The sequence below is a fragment of the Rattus norvegicus genome, chromosome 6 (assembly GCF_036323735.1).
Source record: "Rattus norvegicus strain BN/NHsdMcwi chromosome 6, GRCr8, whole genome shotgun sequence".
NCBI lineage: Eukaryota > Metazoa > Chordata > Mammalia > Rodentia > Muridae > Rattus > Rattus norvegicus.
Window position 1 is genome coordinate 37,503,291 of NC_086024.1, and position 22,630 is coordinate 37,525,920.

At 41.8% G+C, this 22,630-nt stretch overlaps 1 protein-coding gene across 4 annotated transcripts in view; it reads left to right on the plus strand.

Moving 5' to 3' along the window:
• The window catches only part of Wdr35 (WD repeat domain 35), a 59,835-nt gene that overhangs the window by 12,734 nt on the left and 24,471 nt on the right, over positions 1 to 22,630 (plus strand). For 2 of the 4 annotated variants that reach the window (XM_006239885.5, XM_039112765.2), the window contains 5 exons: positions 46 to 171; positions 3,704 to 3,889; positions 7,361 to 7,393; positions 7,784 to 7,844; positions 22,350 to 22,494. In XM_006239885.5, coding sequence (XP_006239947.1) covers positions 46 to 171; positions 3,704 to 3,889; positions 7,361 to 7,393; positions 7,784 to 7,844; positions 22,350 to 22,494 — 551 coding nt within the window. The remainder of the gene's footprint in view (positions 1 to 45; positions 172 to 3,703; positions 3,890 to 7,360; positions 7,394 to 7,783; positions 7,845 to 22,349; positions 22,495 to 22,630) is intronic. The other 2 variants (XM_063262347.1, NM_001099340.1) reach the window with 1 other exon arrangement.

A 22,630-nucleotide genomic window follows, 5' to 3' on the forward strand; every position in this document is an offset into this window, starting at 1 on the left:
TTCAAACCTTATATGTTCATTATAGTAATTTACATTTCCCCACAGCATCTAGGCACCCTGAAAGTTCCAGGAAAGCAGATGTGCTCTCTGTCCTGGGAAGGAGGCGGACTGAAGATTGCTCTAGCTGTTGACTCCTTTATATATTTTGCAAATATCCGACCTGATTATAAGGTATTAAGAGCAGTTATAAAACAGTGTGGTTTTTTTGTTTTTTTTTTAAACTAAACCTGTTGTAGCTTTTTAAGCAAGAAACTAGTAGATGTGTATGAAGCTCTTAAAAGTAGCAGCTTTTACTTGAATCGGTTAAAATGACGTTAAGAGTCCAGACCTCTCTGGAAACAGATGGCACACTCACAGGAGTAACAGAAGGCCTCATTCCAGGGTGTGGCTGAGATGAAAGGAAGAGCAAAGGAGGTAAAGCAGGCACCAGGGCTTAGCAGATCCCAGATGCCATTAGCAGCCCTGGGTTCAGAGAGCAAGGCAGGGTTAGCAGATCCCAGATGCCATCAGTAGCCCTGGGCTCACAGAACAAGGCAGGGTTAGCAGATCCCAGATGCCATCAGCAGCCCTGGGCTCAGAGAGCAAGGCAGGGGAATACTTTCCTGGAACCCATGGGCACAGGCCATGGCTGCCAGGCGGGGGGATCAGGGAATAAACATCCCTTTTCTTCCTCTTCCTTGTACCTTCTCATGGACAAACCCCAACAGAACCACATAGCAGAGCAGTCCACAGGACAGGGCTCACAGAAATCACCCCTTCCTCCCAAGGGATGGGGAAGGGTGGAGAAGGGCAGAGTGGCTCCGAAGAGGAAAATGAGATAAACAATACATGATCTAAAACAAGCTTGGGGTAATTTTTATGAAAATTGCTATGCAATCGGCGTAGTAGCTCATGCTCATATTACTGTCTGTTGGGAGATGAGGCAGAGGGGTTGTGAGTTTGAGGGTGACCTGTGACATGTAGTGAGGGGCTGTGGAGCCTCAGACGGTCAGAGGCGCTGAGACTGTGGCTCAGAGGCAGAGCGCATGCATGAGGTGCACGGCACACACGGCACACGGCACACACGGCGCACACAGCACACACAGAACACAGCACACAGAGCACACAGAGCACACACAGCACACACAGCACACACAGCACACACGGAACACACAGCACAACAGCACACACAGAACACAGCACACACAGAACACACAGCACACACACACACAGCACACACAGCACACAGCTCACACAGCACACACAGCACACACAGCACACACAGAACACACAGCACACACACACACAGCACACACAGCACACACAGCACAACAGCACACACAGCACAACAGCACACACAGAACACACGGCACACACAGCACACACAGCACAACAGCAAACACAGAACACACAGCACAATAGCACACACAGCACACACAGCACACACAGCACACACAGCACAACAGCACACACAGCACACAGCTCACACAGCACACACAGCACACACAGCACACACAGCACACACAGCACACATAGCACACATAGCACACACGGAACACAGCACACAGCACACATGGAACACACAGCACACACGGAACACACAGCACACACAGCACACACAGCACAACAGCACACACAGCACACACGGCACACAGCACACAGCACACATGGAATACACAGCACACACAGCACACACAGCACACATAGCACACACAGCACACACGGAACACAGCACACAGCACACATGGAACACACAGCACACACGGAACACACAGCACACACAGCACACACAGCACAACAGCACACACAGCACACACGGCACACAGCACACAGCACACATGGAATACACAGCACACACAGCACACAGAGCACACACAGCACACACAGAACACAGCACACAGCACACATGGAACACACAGCACACACAGCACATACAGCACAACAGCACACACAGCACATAGCACACACAGTGCATATGGCACACACAGCACACACAACAGACACAGCTCAGCATAGCAGAGCAGGAGAGCAGAGGGGGAAGAGGGCCTGCTCTTATGTATTTAATGTTTAAAGGTCAAAACGCCTTGGAGGAATGACTGGTTCTAGAACTAGGGTAGAGAAAATGTAAGATATGCATGGAGCATCTTATAGTGCTAGGCAACCAGGAAGTGTTCTGATGTAAAAGGATGACATGATAGATAGCCCGCTATAGCTTACAGTAGCCAGAATTGGACTGTGATCTGTGTGTGTGATAAATAAAAAGGAACAATGTAGCTTTCATTTATAGCTTGTTATGAAAGGAGAGCTTCTGAGTTGATAGGGATGTATATGTTATTTGAGTAAAAAAATAAATGGAAGAAAAGAAGCAGATTTTTCTTACAGAGGTATTCTAAGTTACATACTGCCTCTCTAGAAGGAGGAGTCTCCCATCCTTCTAGCTTGGAAAGAGAAAAAGAAGGGGGCTTTTCAGTGGCAAAGCTAGCAAACTGCACTCTGGCTAAGCGAAGGAGGGTTAACCGCCTCCATGATGTCACGTGGAGGTCATAGATCTTTATATGACATGAGGGGACATGTCATGACAGTTCAGTGGTGGTCTCTCTACACACCAGTAATATGTAAGCACAGGAAAAAGACCACACAGATCCAAACTGAAGGACCCTGACTTAAAATTCTGTCCTCTGCTGAGAAACCATGAGACTGAGAAACCGTGAGAGCCCAAAGGAGCCCAGGGAGATATGACAGAAGGTAACGTAGCCACCGGGAGATTCTAGGATCTCAGAGGACGTTAGGGCAAAGCTACTGACGAGTGTGCAGTCTAGTTCTTAGTTGTGACAAATGTGTCCTAGTCATGTATGATGCCAATGACAGGGAAACGGAGGAAGGATGTTTGGGAAAATTGTATCTTTATAACGTTGTTTTTGTAAACTGAAGTCTTTGAAAGCCAAAGTTGATGTTAGTAAGTGGTATGAGAGCTGGACATGAACACGACTGACCTTTTAGTGATAGCATAAGTATAGTGCTGGCTGTGAGTACAGATGATTAAGACTCCATGAGTGTCCTGGCACACTAGACAGAGGGAGACTGAGAGTGTATATGCTCTGTTCCCAATGGACTCTGTGATGTAGATGTTCAGTGAGCAGTTGTAGCCAAAAGACCTGAACATGATTATTCCTCAGCAAGTTGTGTGTGTGTGTGTGTGTGTGTGTGTGTGTGTGTGTGTGTGTGAGAGAGAGAGAGAGAGAGAGAGAGAGAGAGAGAGAGAGAGAGAGACTTCTGTATTTTGTTTTGGATGAAATGTAGAAAGATAAAAATATTCTGAAAAAAAAAAACCATGAACAGGAAAAAGACAAAGTATCTATTTTGAATTTTGTCTTGGAGATCCAGAATTTGCCCTTAATAGAAGTTGATCTTTCTGGACCATCCCCAAAGCAGGGATTAACTACTGAAAATTTTTACCCCTGGAACTTAACCTTTACAAATAACGAAAGTTAGACAAGCTAAGTTTATTTTTGTAGAACATGCTTTTAAAAATGTGTTTTATTGTGACTTTTAGAAATTTTTCTGTAGGATCTATTTTTTTTAGCCTTGATAACAGCAACTGTTAGACTATTTCGAAAATAAAAATAATGTGATTTTTCTTTCCCAAGCTAAATAGTCTATCTTCCTTCTTTCCTCCCCACTTCTGTTCCTCCCCTTTCTGTTCCTCCCCTTTCTCCATCCCTAGTGGGGCTATTGTTCCAACACTGTGGTTTATGCATACACCAGACCCGATCGTCCAGAGTACTGTGTTGTTTTCTGGGACACAAAAAACAATGAGAAATATGTTAAATATGTGAAGAGTCTCATTTCTATCACCACGTGTGGCGATTTCTGCATTTTGGCCACAAAAGCTGATGAAAATCACCCTCAGGTAAGGACCCTTTGGTATCTTAAGTTACTGATGTGTTGTTAGCAGTGGGCAGAGCTGGGGCTCTAGTTACCAGCCTTCTCAAGCATGGGCACTGCAGAGGGTAGAACACTGGCTCTCCTGGACGTCTGTCAGAACCTCTTTCCGATTCTCTTTTCCTACCAGCCAGACATTGGCAATTCATGCTAACTGCTTCCATACCGAAACTGTTTGCCTCTGAGATATGTCACAGGTGGAAAAATGGTTATCTGACTTCTAGCAGAAATACTGATGGAGTTACATGAGTTTTGGTAGCTTTTGACTTGGATAAATTTATTTTCATTTTGAGATATAGTGCCTTAAAAATTAATCTCATAGCACAAAATAAAAAATATTACCCAAATAATTTTTTTAAAAAAGCATGCTAACAATTTGAGAAATTGCAAAAGTATGTATTTGAAAAGAAGATGAGCTGGGTTTTGAACAGAGATTTTGTTAAAGGTGGTTGTTTGAACAGCCCCACTTGGCTTTGTTTTCCTGGAACAAACTAAAGCAGCAGTACAAGTATTTTCAGTCACAGGCCCATAGGGGAAAGAGAGGTAAGGACAACAGCATGTGGAGCTTGGAGAGCAAGTGAGCCAGGGGGATCACATCAGCAGGCCTAAGAAGGGCGTTCATGGACTGTGGCTAGAGGCAACTGTTACAGAATGCTGGAGCAGAAGAGGGTGGCATGCTTGGTCGAGGAAAGACAGTTTGGGAGTACCAGATGTGATGCAGGCAAGAAAACATACAGAAACCACAGAAGAGACATAGGAACAAGCAAGTACCCAGGTGTCCCTCTAGACAGAGACCCAGTCTTGTTGCCATCTGCCAAGACCGAAGCTTGGTCACCAAGTAAGACTAAAAATAAGGGCTGGAGAAAAGGCTCAGAGGTTCAGAGCACTGGCTGCTGTTCCAGAGGACCTGCCTTGACTCTCAACACCTACATGGTGTCTAACGACGGCCTATAACTACATTTTTAGGGGATCTAGTACCCTCCTGTGGGTTCTATGGGCACTGTACGTATGTGAAGCTCAGATATACATGTAGACAAAACATCATACATGTAAAATAAATATATGTATATACACAAATCTTTGTGTATGTGACTCCCCAAATGTATGTAACATAAGGACTGAGGAAAATAGAGGCTAGAAATTTGAAAGCAAGCAAGGAGGGGGTATATGGGACGGTTTGGAGGGGAGGGAGAAATGATGTCATTATAATCATCTCAAAAATGAATAATAAAAACATTAAACCTAAGAACCAAAACTAGAATTATAGAAAAATCCTTTTACATTTATTTATTTAAAGTGCATGTGTGCTCTCATGATACATCACACCTGTACTCCCCACATTGGGGAGCTCAGAGAGGAAGTTCCTGGGGCAAATTGGCCAGCCAGAGCAGCCAAATCAGCCAGTCTTGGGCTCAGCAAGAGATCGTGCTTTGGTAGTAAAGTGTGCCATAATGAGGAGGTCAACCTCTGTCCTCCTCATGCATGTGCACAAATATACACCCCATGTGTGAGCACACATACATATACATACTCCAGATATGGAGGAGAGGGAGGGAGAACAAAAAAAGCAAAATTCCCTTGAGGTTTTCCATGAGAAGAAACCTCGCTCAGTGACTAAAACCATTTCCACATCAAGGAATGTCATTGTACATTTTCAGAACACTGGGGATCAGACTGATACAACTCAACAAAACAAACCCACAAACCCACGGTGCCCCCCACCCCAGCCCTGCTTTTCAAGAGAAAGCAGATTTTACAAGATGAGACCTTAGGGTGGCATTCAACTAGTCATCAGCAAAAGCTTGGAGAATTGCCCTCAAAATTCTGAGGGAAGATACTTCCTGTCTAGGATTTCTCATTGTAAGCAAACTACTAATGTGAGAGTGGAATTCTGACTTTTTTTATATGTGCAAGGTCAACAACATTTTTCCTTCCAAACGTACCTATTTTAAGGAGTTATTTCAGGGTAAAAGCCACCAAATAGGAATAAACTAAGAGAGAGGAGAGAGCCCAGAAGCCCCAGTCCCCATGGTAAAGAGGATCAGCTGCCCACTTAGAGGCGTATCTGAGACTCCAGTGAGAGGACAGGCTCCAGGAGAAAGCAGGTGCATCTAGTCAGCCCATTGCCTCATGCTGGACTCCCTGAGGAAGATATGCTTAACTGGGCATAGTTGGAGGTTCACGTTAGTAATAAAGACATAGGATGAGAGGCCAGGGAAAAATCCCGAACCATAACCCTAAAACCTGCTTATGTTAACAGTCTTCCTAAAACAGAAGTCAGGGATCACTGAGAGTCTTTGTGTCTTCAAAGTGATGTAATCACTGAGGCTTCACACTTCAGAAGCTCCTACCAAAGTTATGTTCAAAGCAGAAAGAAGTGGTCACTGAAGTGTGGGACAGGGCACTGGGAAAGTGGATGGAGAGAGCCAAGCACCTTTGATTCACAGTGGGAAAGCACTGAGTACCATAGTAGACTGAACAAAGCAAGAGGAAGCACTGGGAACATGCTACCTAGAAGCTGTGTACTGTGGCTCCTGCCTGTAATTCTACTTTAGGAGGCTGTGGCAGCTGCAGCAGATTGCCCGGGTTCAAGGCCAGCATGAGTTACAAAATAAAATCTTGTCTCAAAAAACACCAAAAGGAAGACTCAACCATCATTCAGTAAACAAAAAGCATGCTGCTTAGAGTTGGGACATAAGTAACAAGCATTAGAGCGGTGGCTCTCAACCTGTGGGTCCCTACCCCTTGGGGGTAACACAACCCTTTCACAGGGGTTGAATGTCAGATACCCTGCATATCAGATACTTAAATTACAATTCATAATGGTAGCAACATTTCAGTTCTGAAGTAGCACTGAAAATAGTTGTTTGGTTGAGGGTTACCACAACCACCTCACTACAGCATGAGGAACTGTGTTAAAGGGTCAAAGTCTTAGACGCCTTGAGAATCACTGCATTGCCGAGTAGGAAGTGGGGAGAGTGCCAGTTTTCCTAAGAAATCCTGTGCAGTATTTGATTCTGGAAACTTATAAACTGACATGATTGTTAAGCAGGAATGTTAAAGCACATTTTTGTGTTATGCTAAGGCAACAGACAAACCTATTTTAAGTAGTAGATGGAAAGAATTTAGTCTGTTATCGCTACGATTACTTTTATAGTTAAACAGTGTTTGAGACATTGTTAGGAAAATATGTAAACAACACACAGAATTAATATGAAATTATTGAGCTTGTTAGGAAAACATTTAAGTAAAACAGTATCGTTAGTACATGATTCAACAACTAATAGTTAAGGTGAAATTTCCAACTTAGAACAGCATAACATAAAGTGTACATTGTGTTTTTCCTAAAATCACTCGTGATTGTTTGGATATAAGCCACTGTTCTTGAATTAATTGCGCCTTTCTGAATTTCTCATACTGTCCATATACTGCTTCAAAGGAGGAGAATGAAATGGAGACGTTTGGTGCAACGGTAACCAATTACTTTGGCTTGCTTCTGCGTGGCTGGATAGATGGGGAAGTGAGGGTGTGTGACGGTGCTAGAGCATCGGGACTTTAGAAGAGTAAATGATGGGAGAAGCAGCTGGACCACTCGCCTTGTGCTCTCCTAAAACCACCGTGTTTGCTATGTGAGAAATCGGCCTCCATTGCAACTCATGGCTTGTGATGTCGGTGCTGTAGATGATCTTTCCTTTGGCCTGCTTTTCTTTGTACTGAAGTTTTATCAGTTATTTGCAGGTTACTGATGCTTGGGAAAGATAAGCATGATATGTGACGCACACGTCCTGTATTGTTCACAAGCAAGAGCTCTGATATTCTTACAAGAATTCTGATATGCTTTTTTTCTTTTATCTGGTTACAGTTTGTGCTTGTTCTTTGCAATTCTATTGGCACACCCTTGGACCCTAAATACATTGATCTTGGTAAGAAAATGTTATTTATTTCCTTTCTCATGGGGTTTTGTTTGTAACACTAACTAAGAAAAAAATCCCAAAGGGCTGGAGATATGACCCATTGGGTCGGAATGTTTGCTGTTAAATCAAGAAGCCCTGAGTTCAAGTCCATGACTACCCACACAAAATCTGGGCATGACCATGCATGCCTGTAACCCCAACATTGTGGGTTCGAGATGTGTGGATCTCAGGAACTCTCTGGTCAGACGGCCTAGCTGAGCTTAAGGCTCAGTGAAAGGCCTGTCTCAGTAAAGCGGGTAATGATAGGAGATACCCACCATTCTTCTTTGGCCTCTGTATGAGCGTGCATGAGTGTGCACACCCACACACAGATATGTGCCTGGATCACATATTTTTCCACCTCTACTAGTGGTATTCATTAGAATGATATTTTCTAAATATCTTCTGGTTGTCTCGAGTAGTACCAGTTGATACCTGTTTTTGTTTTTGTTTTGTTTTGTTTTGTTTTGATACCTGTTTTTATGAAAGACTTGTCAATGCTCTCTTTCACTCTGAAAGCATCCTGGTTAAAACAATAACCTGTAAGGGAGGCTGTGTGTCTAAAATCCACAGCAATTCCATAATTGCCACATTGCTACCACTTGTCTCCCGAACTGTATAGAAATTGGCATGCACTGCAGGATTAGTATGCAATAAACAGGGTGTAGGAAGAATTTTGCTCTTAAACCACTTTTATTATTAATAAACTGCTTGTAAATACTTCTCCACCATAAAACCACTTCAGCTGCTTATAAAGCAGGCGTGCTTTTCCTAGAGCTAATGAAACCAATCTATTAATAGGGAAAGTGTTAAAAAAATTCCCCACTTGTGTTTTCCGAGGACATTTGTTATCTAGTTGCTCCCTTCCCTCTACCTAATAGAGATGAAGGTAACTCTCTGGGTAGTTTAAGTCTTACTCTAAGAGACTTGGTTAAGACCATTAAAGTATTTTCTGCCATTGCAGCTTCCAGAATTAATGTTTCTCTTATAGAATGTACTGGCATATATTAGAAATGGTGACAGAATAATTCAATCCAAAACAATTGAAAATCCATTGTATTTTTGACTCTAATAAACTGCGTTTTTATTATTAGATTAGACATTGATCTTAAAATCATGCTAGTGGGAATGGAGAGATATCTAAATGGCTAAGAGCATTTGTTGCTCTTGGAGAGGACCCTGGTTCGATTCCCAGTACTTACCTGGTTGCTCACAATGGTTTGTAACTCCAGTTATAGGGAACTCAGCAACTTCTTCTGACTTTTCCTGGATACCAGGCATGCATGTGGCATACATATATTCATTCAGGCAAAACATTTATACACATAAAATAAGATAATTTGAAAAACAAAATGGTATGCCTCTTAAATGCATTTTGCTGAGGTCTTTGGTTAAAACAAGTGAATGTGAAAGATGTATTGGCTTCGTGTTTAGGTTTAAGTAACTCACTGGGATAGAATGAAATATTAACCTCTTTTCTATATGCATTGTTGCATACGTATGTCTATATACATGTGTGCATATTTATATGTATAGCTACACAATAAGCATATATATGTTAAGTTCCCTGTCAATAAAATACATAGCTTATAATTATTATAGATGTGTCATGTGAATATATTTGTTTTTTTTTTTTATTAACTTGAGTATTTCTTATATACATTTCAAGTGTTATTCCCTTTCCCGGTTTCCGGGCAAACATCCCCCTCCCCCCTCCCCTTCCTTATGGGTGTCCCCCTCCCAACCCTCCCCCCATTGCCGCCCTCCCCCATAGTCTAGTTCACTGGGGGTTCAGTCTTAGCAGGACCCAGGGCTTCCCCTTCCACTGGTGCTCTTACTAGGATATTCATTGCTACCTATGGGGTCAGAGTCCAGGGTCAGTCCATGTATAGTATTTAGGTAGTGGCTTAGTCCCTGGAAGCTCTGGTTGCTTGACATTGTTGTACTTTTGGGGTCTCGAGCCCCTTCAAGCTCTTCCAGTTCTTTCTCTGATTCCTTCAACGGGGGACCTATTCTCAGTTCAGTGGTTTGCTGCTGGCATTCGCCTCTGTATTTGCTGTATTCTGGCTGTGTCTCTCAGGAGCGATCTACATCCGGCTCCTGTCGGTCTGCACTTCTTTGCTTCATCCATCTTGTCCAATTGGGTGGCTGTATATGTATGGGCCACCTGTGGGGCAAGCTCTGAATGGGTGTTCCTTCAGTCTCTGTTTTAATCTTTGCCTCTCCCTTCCCAGCCAAGGGTATTCTTTTTCCTCATTTAAAGAAGGAGTGAAGCATTCACATTTTGATCATCCGTCTTGAGTTTCGTTTGTTCTAGGGATCTAGGGTAATTCAAGCATTTGGGCTAATAGCCACTTATCAATGAGTGCATACCATGTATGTCTTTCTGTGATTGGGTTAGCTCACTCAGGATGATATTTTCCAGTTCCAACCATTTGCCTACGAATTTCATAAACTCGTTGTTTTTGATAGCTGAGTAATATTCCATTGTGTAGATGTACCACATTTTCTGTATCCATTCCTCTGTTGAAGGGCATCTGGGTTCTTTCCATTTTCTGGCTATTATAAATAAGGCTGCGATGAACATAGTGGAGCACGTGTCTCTTTTATATGTTGAGGCATCTTTTGGGTATATGCCCAAGAGAGGTATAGCTGGATCCTCAGGCAGTTCAATGTCCAATTTTCTGAGGAACCTCCAGACTGATTTCCAGAATGGTTTTACCAGTCTGCAATCCCACCAACAATGGAGGAGTGTTCCTCTTTCTCCACATCCTCGCCAGCATCTGCTGTCACCTGAGTTTTTGATCTTAGCCATTCTCACTGGTGTGAGGTGAAATCTCAGGGTTGTTTTGATTTGCATTTCCCTTATGACTAAAGATGTTGAACATTTCTTTAGGTGTTTCTCAGCCATTCGGCATTCCTCAGCTGTGAATTCTTTGTTTAGCTCTGAACCCCATTTTTTAATAGGGTTATTTGTTTCCCTGCGGTCTAACTTCTTGAGTTCTTTGTATATTTTGGATATAAGGCCTCTATCTGTTGTAGGATTGGTAAAGATCTTTTCCCAATCTGTTGGTTGCCGTTTTGTCCTAACCACAGTGTCCTTTGCCTTACAGAAGCTTTGCAGTTTTATGAGATCCCATTTGTCGATTCTTGATCTTAGAGCATAAGCCATTGGTGTTTTGTTCAGGAAATTTTTTCCAGTGCCCATGTGTTCCAGATGCTTCCCTAGTTTTTCTTCTATTAGTTTGAGTGTGTCTGGTTTGATGTGGAGGTCCTTGATCCACTTGGACTTAAGCTTTGTACAGGGTGATAAGCATGGATCGATCTGCATTCTTCTACATGTTGCCCTCCAGTTGAACCAGCACCATTTGCTGAAAATGCTATCTTTTTTCCATTGGATGGTTTTGGCTCCTTTGTCAAAAATCAAGTGACCATAGGTGTGTGGGTTCATTTCTGGGTCTTCAATTCTATTCCATTGGTCTATCTGTCTGTCTCTGTACCAATACCATGCAGTTTTTATCACTATTGCTCTGTAATACTGCTTGAGTTCAGGGATAGTGATTCCCCCTGAAGTCCTTTTATTGTTGAGGATAGCTTTAGCTATCCTGGGTTTTTTGTTATTCCAGATGAATTTGCAAATTGTTCTGTCTAACTCTTTGAAGAATTGGATTGGTATTTTGATGGGGATTGCATTGAATCTGTAGATTGCTTTTGGTAAAATGGCCATTTTTACTAAATTAATCCTGCCAATCCATGAGCATGGGAGATCTTTCCATCTTCTGAGGTCTTCTTCAATTTCTTTCCTCAGTGTCTTGAAGTTCTTATTGTACAGATCTTTTACTTGCTTGGTTAAAGTCACACCGAGGTACTTTATATTATTTGGGTCTATTATGAAGGGTGTCGTTTCCCTAATTTCTTTCTCGGCTTGTTTCTCTTTTGTATAGAGGAAGGCAACTGATTTATTTGAGTTAATTTTATACCCAGCCACTTTGCTGAAGTTGTTTATCAGCTTTAGTAGTTCTCTGGTGGAACTTTTGGGATCACTTAAATATACTATCATGTCATCTGCAAATAGTGATATTTTGACCTCTTCTTTTCCGATCTGTATCCCCTTGATCTCCTTTTGTTGTCTGATTGCTCTGGCTAGAACTTCAAGAACTATATTGAATAAGTAGGGAGAGAGTGGGCAGCCTTGTCTAGTCCCTGATTTTAGTGGGATTGCTTCAAGTTTCTCTCCATTTAGTTTAATGTTAGCAACTGGTTTGCTGTATATGGCTTTTACTATGTTTAGGTATGGGCCTTGAATTCCTATTCTTTCCAGGACTTTTATCATGAAGGGGTGTTGAATTTTGTCAAATGCTTTCTCAGCATCTAATGAAATGATCATGTGGTTCTGTTCTTTCAGTTTGTTTATATAATGGATCACGTTGATGGTTTTCCGTATATTAAACCATCCTTGCATGCCTGGGATGAAGCCTACTTGATCATGGTGGATGATTGTTTTGATGTGCTCTTGAATTCGGTTTGCCAGAATTTTATTGAGTATTTTTGCGTCGATATTCATAAGGGAAATTGGTCTGAAGTTCTCTTTCTTTGTTGTGTCTTTGTGTGGTTTAGGTATAAGAGTAATTGTGGCTTCGTAGAAGGAATTTGGTAGTGCTCCATCTGTTTCAATTTTGTGGAATAGTTTGGATAATATTGGTATGAGGTCTTCTATGAAGGTTTGATAGAATTCTGCACTAAACCCGTCTGGACCTGGGCTCTTTTTGGTTGGGAGACCTTTAATGACTGCTTCTATTTCCTTAGGCGTTATGGGGTTGTTTAACTGGTTTATCTGTTCCTGATTTAACTTCGATACCTGGTATCTGTCTAGGAAATTGTCCATTTCCTGAAGATTTTCAAGTTTTGTTGAATATAGGTTTTTATAGTAAGATCTGATGATTTTTTGAATTTCCTCTGAATCTGTAGTTATGTCTCCCTTTTCATTTCTGATTTTGTTAATTTGGACGCACTCTCTGTGTCCTCTCGTTAGTCTGGCTAAGGGTTTATCTATCTTGTTGATTTTCTCAAAGAACCAACTTTTGGTTCTGTTGATTCTTTCTATGGTCCTTTTTGTTTCTACTTGGTTGATTTCAGCTCTGAGTTTGATTATTTCCTGCCTTCTACTCCTCCTGGGTGTATTTGCTTCTTTTTGTTCTAGAGCTTTTAGGTGTGCTGTCAAGCTGCTGACATATGCTCTTTCCTGTTTCTTTCTGCAGGCACTCAGCGCTATGAGTTTTCCTCTTAGCACAGCTTTCATTGTGTCCCATAAGTTTGGGTATGTTGTATCTTCATTTTCATTAAATTCTAAAAAGTTTTTAATTTCTTTCTTTATTTCTTCCTTGACCAGGTTATCATTGAGTAGAGCATTGTTCAATTTCCACGTATATGTGGGCATTCTTCCCTTATTGTTATTGAAGACCAGTTTTAGGCCGTGGTGGTCCGATAGCACGCATGGGATTATTTCTATCTTTCTGTACCTGTTGAGGCCCTTTTTTTGACCAATTGTATGGTCAATTTTGGAGAAAGTACCATGAGGAGCTGAGAAGAAGGTATATCCTTTTGCTTTAGGATAGAATGTTCTATAAATATCCGTTAAGTCCATTTGGCTCATGACTTCTCTTAGTCTGTCGACATCACTGTTTAATTTCTGTTTCCATGATCTGTCCATTGATGAGAGTGGTGTGTTGAAATCTCCCACTATTATTGTGTGAGGTGCAATGTGTGCTTTGAGCTTTAGTAAGGTTTCTTTTACGTATGTAGGTGCCCTTGTATTTGGGGCATAGATATTTAGGATTGAGAGTTCATCTTGGTGGATTTTTCCTTTGATGAATATGAAGTGTCCTTCCTTATCTTTTTTGATGACTTTTAGTTGGAAATTAATTTTATTTGATATTAGAATGGCTACTCCAGCTTGCTTCTTCTGACCATTTGCTTGGAAAGTTGTTTTCCAGCCTTTCACTCTGAGGTAGTGTCTGTCTTTGTCTCTGAGGTGTGTTTCCTGTAGGCAGCAGAATGCAGGGTCCTCGTTGTGTATCCAGTTTGTTAATCTATGTCTTTTTATTGGGGAGTTGAGGCCATTGATATTGAGAGATATTAAGGAATAGTGATTATTGCTTCCCGTTATATTCATATTTGGATGTGAGGTTATGTTTGTGTGCTTTCATTCCCTTTGTTTTGTTGCCAAGACGATTAGTTTCTTGCTTCTTCTAGGGTATAGCTTGCCTCCTTATGTTGGGCTTTACCATTTATTATCCTTTGTAGTGCTGGATTTGTGGAAAGATATTGTGTAAATTTGGTTTTGTCATGGAATATCTTGGTTTCTCCATCAATGTTAATTGAGAGTTTTGCTGGATACAGTAACCTGGGCTGGCATTTGTGTTCTCTTAGGGTCTGTATAACATCAGTCCAGGATCTTCTGGCCTTCATAGTTTCTGGCGAGAAGTCTGGTGTGATTCTGATAGGTCTCCCTTTATATGTTACTTGACCTTTTTCCCTTACTGCTTTTAATATTCTTTCTTTATTTTGTGCGTTTGGTGTTTTGACAATTATGTGACGGGAGGTGTTTCTTTTCTGGTCCAATCTATTTGGAGTTCTGTAGGCTTCTTGTATGTCTATGGGTATCTCTTTTTTTAGGTTAGGGAAGTTTTCTTCTATGATTTTGTTGAAGATATTTACTGGTCCTTTGAGGTGGGAGTCTTCACTCTCTTCTATACCTATTATCCTTAGGTTTGATCTTCTCATTGAGTCCTGGATTTCCTGTATGTTTTGGACCAGTAGCTTTTTCCGCTTTACATTATCTTTGACAGTTGAGTCAATGATTTCTATGGAATCTTCTGCTCCTGAGATTCTCTCTTCCATCTCTTGTATTCTGTTGGTGAAGCTCGTATCTACAGCTCCTTGTCTCTTCTTTTGGTTTTCTATATCCAGGGTTGTTTCCATGTGTTCTTTCTTGATTGCTTCTATTTCCATTTTTAATTCCTTCAACTGTTTGATTGTGTTTTCCTGGAATTCTTTCAGGGATTTTTGTGTCTCCTCTCTATTGGCTTCTACTTGTTTATTTATGTTTTCCTGGAATTCTTTCAGGGATTTTTGCGATTCTTTCAGGCATTTTTGCGATTCCTCTCTGTAGGCTTCTACTTGTTCTCTAAGGGAGTTCTTCACGTCTTTCTTGAAGTCCTCCAGCGTCATGATCAAAAATGATTTTGGAACTAGATCTTGCTTTTCTGGTGTGTTTGGATATTCCATGTTTGTTTTGATGGGAGAATTGGGCTCCGATGGTGCCACGTAGTCTTGGTTTCTGTTGCTTGGGTTCCTGCGCTTGCCTCTCGCCATCAGATTATCTCTAGTGTTACTTTGTTCTGCTATTTCTGACAGTGGCTAGACTGTCCTATAAGCCTGTGTGTCAGGAGTGCTGTAGACCTGTTTTCCTCTCTTTCAGTCAGTTATGGGGACAGAGTGTTCTGCTTTCCGGCGTGTGGTTTTTCCTCTCTACAGGTCTTCAGCTGTTCCTGTGGGCATGTGTCTTGAGTTCACTAGGCAGCTTTCTTGCAGCAGAAAAGTTGGTCTTACCTGTGGTCCCAAGGCTCAAGTTCGCTTGTGGGGTGCTACCCACGGGCTCTCTGCAGCGGCAGCAACCAGGAAGACCTGTGCCGCCGTTTCCGGGAGCTTCAGTTCACCAGGGTTCCAGATGGTCTTTGGCTTTTTCCTCTGGCGTCCGAGATGTGTGTGCAGAGAGCAGTCTCTTCTGGTTTCCCAGGCTTGTCTGTCTCTCTGAAGGTTCAGCTCTCCCTCCCACGGGATTTGGGTGCAGAGAACTGTTTATCCGGTCTGTTTCCTTCTGGTTCTGGTGGTGTCTCAGGCACAGGGGTCCTGCCACTCCTGGGCCCTCCCCCACGGGAGCCCAGAGGCCTTATACAGTTTCCTCTTGGGCCAGGGATGTGGGCAGGGGTGAGCAGTGTTGGTGGTCTCTTCCGCTCTGCAGTCTCAGGAGTGCCCACCTGACCAGGCGGTTGGGTCTCTCTCTCACAGGGTCTGGGGGCAGAGAGCTGCTGCGGGCCGGGATCCGCGGGTCGAATATATTTGTTATTGTTAGAAGTATTACATTATTGTGTGTGTGTGTGTGTGTGTGTGTGTGTTTGTGTGTGTGTGTGTGTACCCGTGTGTGCATGGGTACATGTAGAGGTCAGAGGACAACTTTCAGGAGTCATTTTTTTCCAACTACTATATGGGATCCAACTCAGCCCTGCCCTCCTCGAACTCAGTTTTTTAAGTTTGATAGCAAGAGTCCTTACCTACTGAGCCATTTCCCTGAACCAAAGTATTATGTCTTTAAGGTGTGCCAATCTTTAGATTGTTACATTTTTTTCTCTCAATATCCAAAGTTTTAATGTAGGATCATTGGTTATAACATGTGGTTAAACTCAAAGTAATTTTCATGCCAGGTAGATTGTTTTTAAAAATAAAATTAAATGTAAATCCTTCTTCATAAAACGATAAGGACCTGAGAAAATAATCTCTTTGTATTTTTGAGTCTTAAAACTTTCTGACTTACAGTTTCACTGGATGAAATTTTAACCAACAATTCATCCATTGGCCCACAGCAGACAGATGCAGACTCAACATTGTGTTTCATATATATATATCCCAGATAATTCCCCTTTCAAGCCTTGGAAAACTGAAACAGTAGCAATGTGTCTGACAGACACTAATGTAGATTGTCCGATTTTGGTTTTGCTCTTCATCTTTCTTCTCGACAGTTTCTGTAAAACCCCACAGAAGCTTACACAGAGCAGGGTTGGCAGGAGCACGCCGTGCTCTCTTTAGGTGCTCTTCTGTGGAGCCAGGACATCACATCCTTTATCGGTTGTGAGCCACCATGTGGCTGGTTGGGAACTGAACTAAGGAAGCGCAACCTATGTGCTTAACCACTGAGCAGCCTCACCAGCTCCCTGATCACTTTAGTATACTTCTTCCCAAGTGCTTCTCACTCTGCCTTCTGACTGCTACTTTCCTGACTGGGATTGTCTGACTTCTTAAAGATCTGTCTGTCTAACTTTCATACCCCCAATCCCTAACAGTGTGCTTGGGTCTGACAAATATTTCTTGAGTGCATGGACAGTATTTATGTCATCTAAATTGAAAGTGATTCTTTCGCAAACCAAAAATATACTATTTCAGACTCTATAACAGTCCCTAGGGGAGATAAAGAGATCACGATTTTCCTCATGGGATGTATAAATAAATAAGATTTGGTCAATCAGTTGAGCAGCACTTAACTGCTTCTGAGCTGGGTGCTATGTGCCCCAGGTATTGTGCTGGTGTCTGGGATAAATGGATGTGGGTGTGTAAGGATGTCTTATAAGAAATAACTGAATGTGCCAGGCAGTGGTGGGGCACACCTTTAATCCCAGCACTTGGGAGGCGGAGGCAGGTAGAACTCTCTGAGTTCAAGACCAGCCTGGTCTACAGTTGAGTTACAGGACAGCCAGGACTACACAGAGAAACCCTGTTTCAAAAAATGAGAACAAAGGAAGTTCCTCCACAGATTTCCTCTGGTGGCATTTAAGGAGAGGATTGCATTGAGAGAGGGACCAAGGCACAGAGCGACCCGAAGACCAGCCTGCCTGTGCAGTGGTCATTTTGGTGGGTTTCTAATGATGGGTTCCACGTGTTCCAGAGAAGGCTGATCTGATGACAACATGCCAATTTACAGCTCTTTAAAGGGCTAAGAAGTGAATAAGTAGCAAAGTGGGGAACCATTATGGATGCAGGAATTTATCCAGCCCTCAGCATTAAAATATTACAAGCAGGTTTTTCCTAAACGTGAATTCCTAAATTGTTTTAAATTATTTTACATCCTGACTTGGCTATTAATGACTGCCTATTAGTGTTAAGGCTCATTTGAGGGAAGCGTAGTTTCTTACATTTTCTCCCCAGTAATCTTTCTGCATAGTTTGAAATTCATTGCATGTGGATATAAATGTTGTGTGTGCCTGTGTATATGCATGTTCATGTGTGTTGGCACACACATGTTTTATGAACGTTGAAGTCTGCAGTTGAAGTTGGAGGTCTTCCTTGATGTTGCTCTGCTTTAATTTATGGAGGCTGACCTTCTGCTAAACTTGGAGTTCTGTCTCCTAAAACTTGATCTTTGGGGCTGGAGAGATGGCTCAGCAGTTAAGAACCCAGGATGCTCTTCTAGGGAGCTTGGGTTTAATTCCATCGCCTACACGACAGTTCATAACTATCTGTAATTCCAGTTCCAGGGGATCTGGTGCCCCCTTTTGGTCTCCAGGGGCACCAATCTTGTAAATGGTGACAGACATACATGCAGGCAAAACACCCATACACATAAAAAGAAGTAAATCTTTAACAAAGTTGATTTTCACTTTCAATATATTTTAATTAACTGAGAATTTAATATTTTGATCATATTTAGTTTCCCACCTTGCCCTAATAACTTCTAGTTCTCACTTCCTCCTAACTTTATCCTTCTGTTTTGCTTTGTTTTAATAACTCATGAAGTCCCACTTGTGCTGTCTGTATACCCATGGGTGTGAAGGTGTCCACTTTAGAGTAGTTGACCTACTGTACGAAGACACCTGACTCTCCTTCCTACAGAAGCCATCAACCATCAGTAGTTCCTTACTTAGGAATGCAGGGTCCTGAGCCCCTCCCCGTCCACACTAGAGTATTGATTGGCTTGGCCTTGAGTAGGTCTTATGCAGGTAAGCACAGCTACTTGTAAGGTCATGCGTGCAATGGGCCTGAAGACACTGTTGTACTTTGGTCCTTTTCTGACCTCTTGCTTTTACCATCTTTCTGCCTCCTTCTCTGATGGTCCCTGAGTTTGGGGCTGAGGTTATATTGATGTTGCATTTATGGTTGGGGTTGGGGATGATATTGGTGCCCCTTTGTGGACACTTATTCTTTGTATTTTGATTCGTTGTGAGTTTCTGTTCACTGCACAGAGAAACTGATGATGGAGAACTGTTATGCGTATGAAGATAAGTGCTCTATGGCTATGGATTTAGAGAGCCATTTGTTATTATGTCCATTTAGCAGGTTAATAGCATTAGGCCTGTCCCTAGGCTTGCACACTTCCTAACCAGATCTTCAGTGCCAGGCATGTGCTTCCGCTGTGGATCAGGCATGCGGTCGAATCAGACAGCAGTTTTTTAACCTCCTAACATTTGTGTCACTATTGCATCATGGGTATATGTCGCCGTGCCAGTCATTAGCGTAGCTCACAGGGTTCACAGCTGGGTGAGGCGGATGACGACTTTCCCTCAGCAGCAACTAGACAGTATACAGCACCTTCTAGTCCTGTGAAAGCTTGCAGGAGCAAGGCTTCCTGGTCATCACCAGTGGTTTCTTCCATGCCCTGTGGTCAAACCGTGTGTTGCCTTTGCTAATAGCGTACTCCTATTAAACTGTGGCAGGAAACCTCACCTTTTTTTTCTTGTAAATTTATTTGGACTTCAGTCTTTTAATAAAAACCCGTCAGAAGTTTTACAGATCGCATTATGTTCCCTTGTGAATTTATTGAGAGTGCTACTATATTAATTGAAAATATTTTCTGATATTTTTACATTTATTCTGATTAATGACTGGAGTGCTTAGTTACAGTATAATAATTCATGTAGAAAACGAAAATAAAAACAATAACTACCATGCCTAATGGATCCTAATGTTTATTGAGGAGCATTCTGCTTCAGTGACTCAGGGCACAGATTCCAGAGTGGTAGAGTACCTGAGTTTAAGTCCTACTTGCCCACTGTCTAGCTGTATAACAAGTTATACCTGCTCCATACCTGGGTGCTTTTTTTAATCTGCTAACTAATGATAGCACTGTCGGCCTTATACAGTGGTTGCAAGTTAATACACATAACGTGTTTAGAAGAGTGCTTGCATGCATTTAAAATTATTAACCATTTACTCTGTTCTAGGTACTGTGCTATCCTTTATTTTCTCGTTTAATCTTTACAACAGCGCTAGAGGGCTGATATTGTTATTTTCAATTGAGAGGTAAACTGAGGTTCAGAGAGAGAAACACAGTTGTTAACATCATAATTAGGAAGTGTTTGCAATTGGAATGCAGAAGCCTGACTTGACTTTTGAACCAGTAACATTTTAATTTTGAATTAATCAGGATAGTAATCAATTCTTGTATTCATAAAGTATTAAGAGTAAAGATCATAGGGGAGTGGAAAGTGTGATCAGAATAAATTGTGTGGAAAAAAGAATAAAAGAACATGACTGTAACTCATAATTGTAATTAAACACTGGTTGGGAAAATGCTTTTATATGCTTTGGAAATTTTATATTTTACCAGGAAGCAGTAAAGGTTTGTGAAGTCAAATCAATAAGAACATAATTACCAGAATTGAAATATTCATGGTGAATTTACTGAATATTTATTAGATTTAGTAAAAAGTCAGCGAGAAGACAGCCTGGCTGGCTTTAGCGCCCACTGGAGGTTTGGCTGCTGTTCGCTAGGCTTTGATTTTGTGCAAGGCAATGAGGACTTTGTGCGCCCTCTAGAGGTCATTAATAGTATATGATTTGTTTTGAATAGAAAAACCTTGAAAATCTGAATTGAAAAAAATCCGACTCAACTCTATTGAAATATTTAGTATATAAAAATCCTCGAATTTGAGTTCCTGAGCTGTCAGTCTACTCAGTTAACACCACGCTGCCAGAGGCAGTTTCTACTCTTCAGTTTCTAAGCGTCCTGCTGCCAGAATTTGCCCCTGGCTAGGACAGTGACAAGAGCTCCATAAGCCACTGCTCTGACTGACCCTGGCCTCATGGCTTTGTGTATAAACAGAAACAGTTCACAGTGTTCAGCTATTCATGAGCTCAGAAAACGGAGCGGTGCCCTTACGGAGGACTGCTTGCCTTTTATATAGTTTGTTTGAAAGTGCATAATTAATTTTATCTTGCTTAGTATTCTATGATCTTAACGTGATTGTTTCACTGCTTAGTCTCCACAGTTGGAGTTATGAAACTCTCTACTTCACAAAAGCATGCACGATAGGCGGTCAGTTAAACGTCTGCCTAGAAGCATGAAACCCAGCAGAATTTTTTTCTTTTTAACTAAGTGAAGTGGAAATACAAGACAAATGAGATCAAGAAAAAAGGATAAAAGTTTAGACTGAGATGTAATTGGTACTGGGGAGGGGAGAAAGAGATCGGCTTCATCAGCCGGTGGCCATCTGAGTTGTTTCTGTGTTGGCCATGATGTGGAACTCTGTTTTGTACCCGAGTGTAAATTTGTGTGCGTGTTTGCTTCTCTTAGACATATACCTAGGAGCATAGTTGCTAGGGAATGTGTAATCTACAGTCAACATTTTGGGAAATTTTGGAATGTTTTTTTTAAGAGTATTTTACATTTTCAGTTTTTCTCTATACCTTTACCAATTCTTGTCTTACTTTCTAAAATTCTAGCTGTCCTAGTGAGGGTCATGTGATACGCCAGTTGTAGTTTAGATTTTCAGCTTTTGGTGGTTAATGATGTTGGTTATCTTTTCATGGTTATTTGTGTATCTTATTGGAGAAACATTTACTTAGATTCTTTGCCTTATTAAAAGTTTTTTTGTTAATTATTTTTGGACATTCTCATATGTATGTTTATAACCACTAATTCCTTTATGATTTATGAATATTTTTGGTGTCATGCCTAAGGCACCAACTGTTGCCTAACCCTGGCTCACAAAGATTTATTTCTGGGGCTGGAGAGATGGCTTAATGGTTAAGTGCACTGGCTGCTCTTTCAGAGGACTTGGGTTCAATTCCCAGCAATTATGTAGTTGTAACTCCAGAGGATCTGACACTTCTCACACAGACATACACTCAGGAAAAAAAATCAGTGCACATAAAATAATAAATTATTGACAAGGTTGCTCCTCCTCCTTTCTGTGGTGCTGAGTCCGTGGCTTCTCACCTGCTGAGCCAATGCTCTTCCACTGACCCCGTACTCCAAAGTACTCTGTAAAAAGTCCTGAGGTTTTAGCGCAGATCCATTGACATTGCAGGTCCATTTTACTTAGTATCTTTTGTATGATCATAATGACTTTAGATTCTTGTCTGATTTGAGCGAGCGTGCGTATTTCAAGACTGGCTTTATTATTTCTAAGGTGAAGAGGAGTTGGGCTCAGTGGTGCTGAAGTTCTGTGAAGCACTTTCCGTGTGTGCGCCAGCTTACTGCCTTCCTGCTCTTTCCGTGTGCACCAGCTTACTGCCTTCCTGTTCTTTCCGTGTGCACCAGCTTACTGCCTTCCTGCTCTTTCCATGTGCGCCAGCTTACTGCCTTCCTGTTCTTTCCGTGTGCGCCAGCTTACTGCCTTCCTGTTCTTTCCGTGTGTGCCAGCTTACTGCCTTCCTGTTCTTTCCGTGTGCGGCAGCTTACTGCCTTCCTGCTCTTTCTAACAGTGCCACTGTTTGTTGCAATGACCAAGACCCATGTGATAGCAGCTTCAAAGGAAGCGCTTTATACCTGGCAATATCGTGTGGCAAAGAAGCTCACAGCGTTGGAAATTAATCAGATCACACGGTCTCGAAAAGAAGGAAGAGAAAGGTATGTTTTTTGATACACCTTTTTAATAACACAACCATACCACATTGAATTCAGATGTAGTTAATTATCTATCACCATTCTTGAGAAATATACATTGCCTTGATTGACAGAAATACTTTTATTTAACTTGAATATC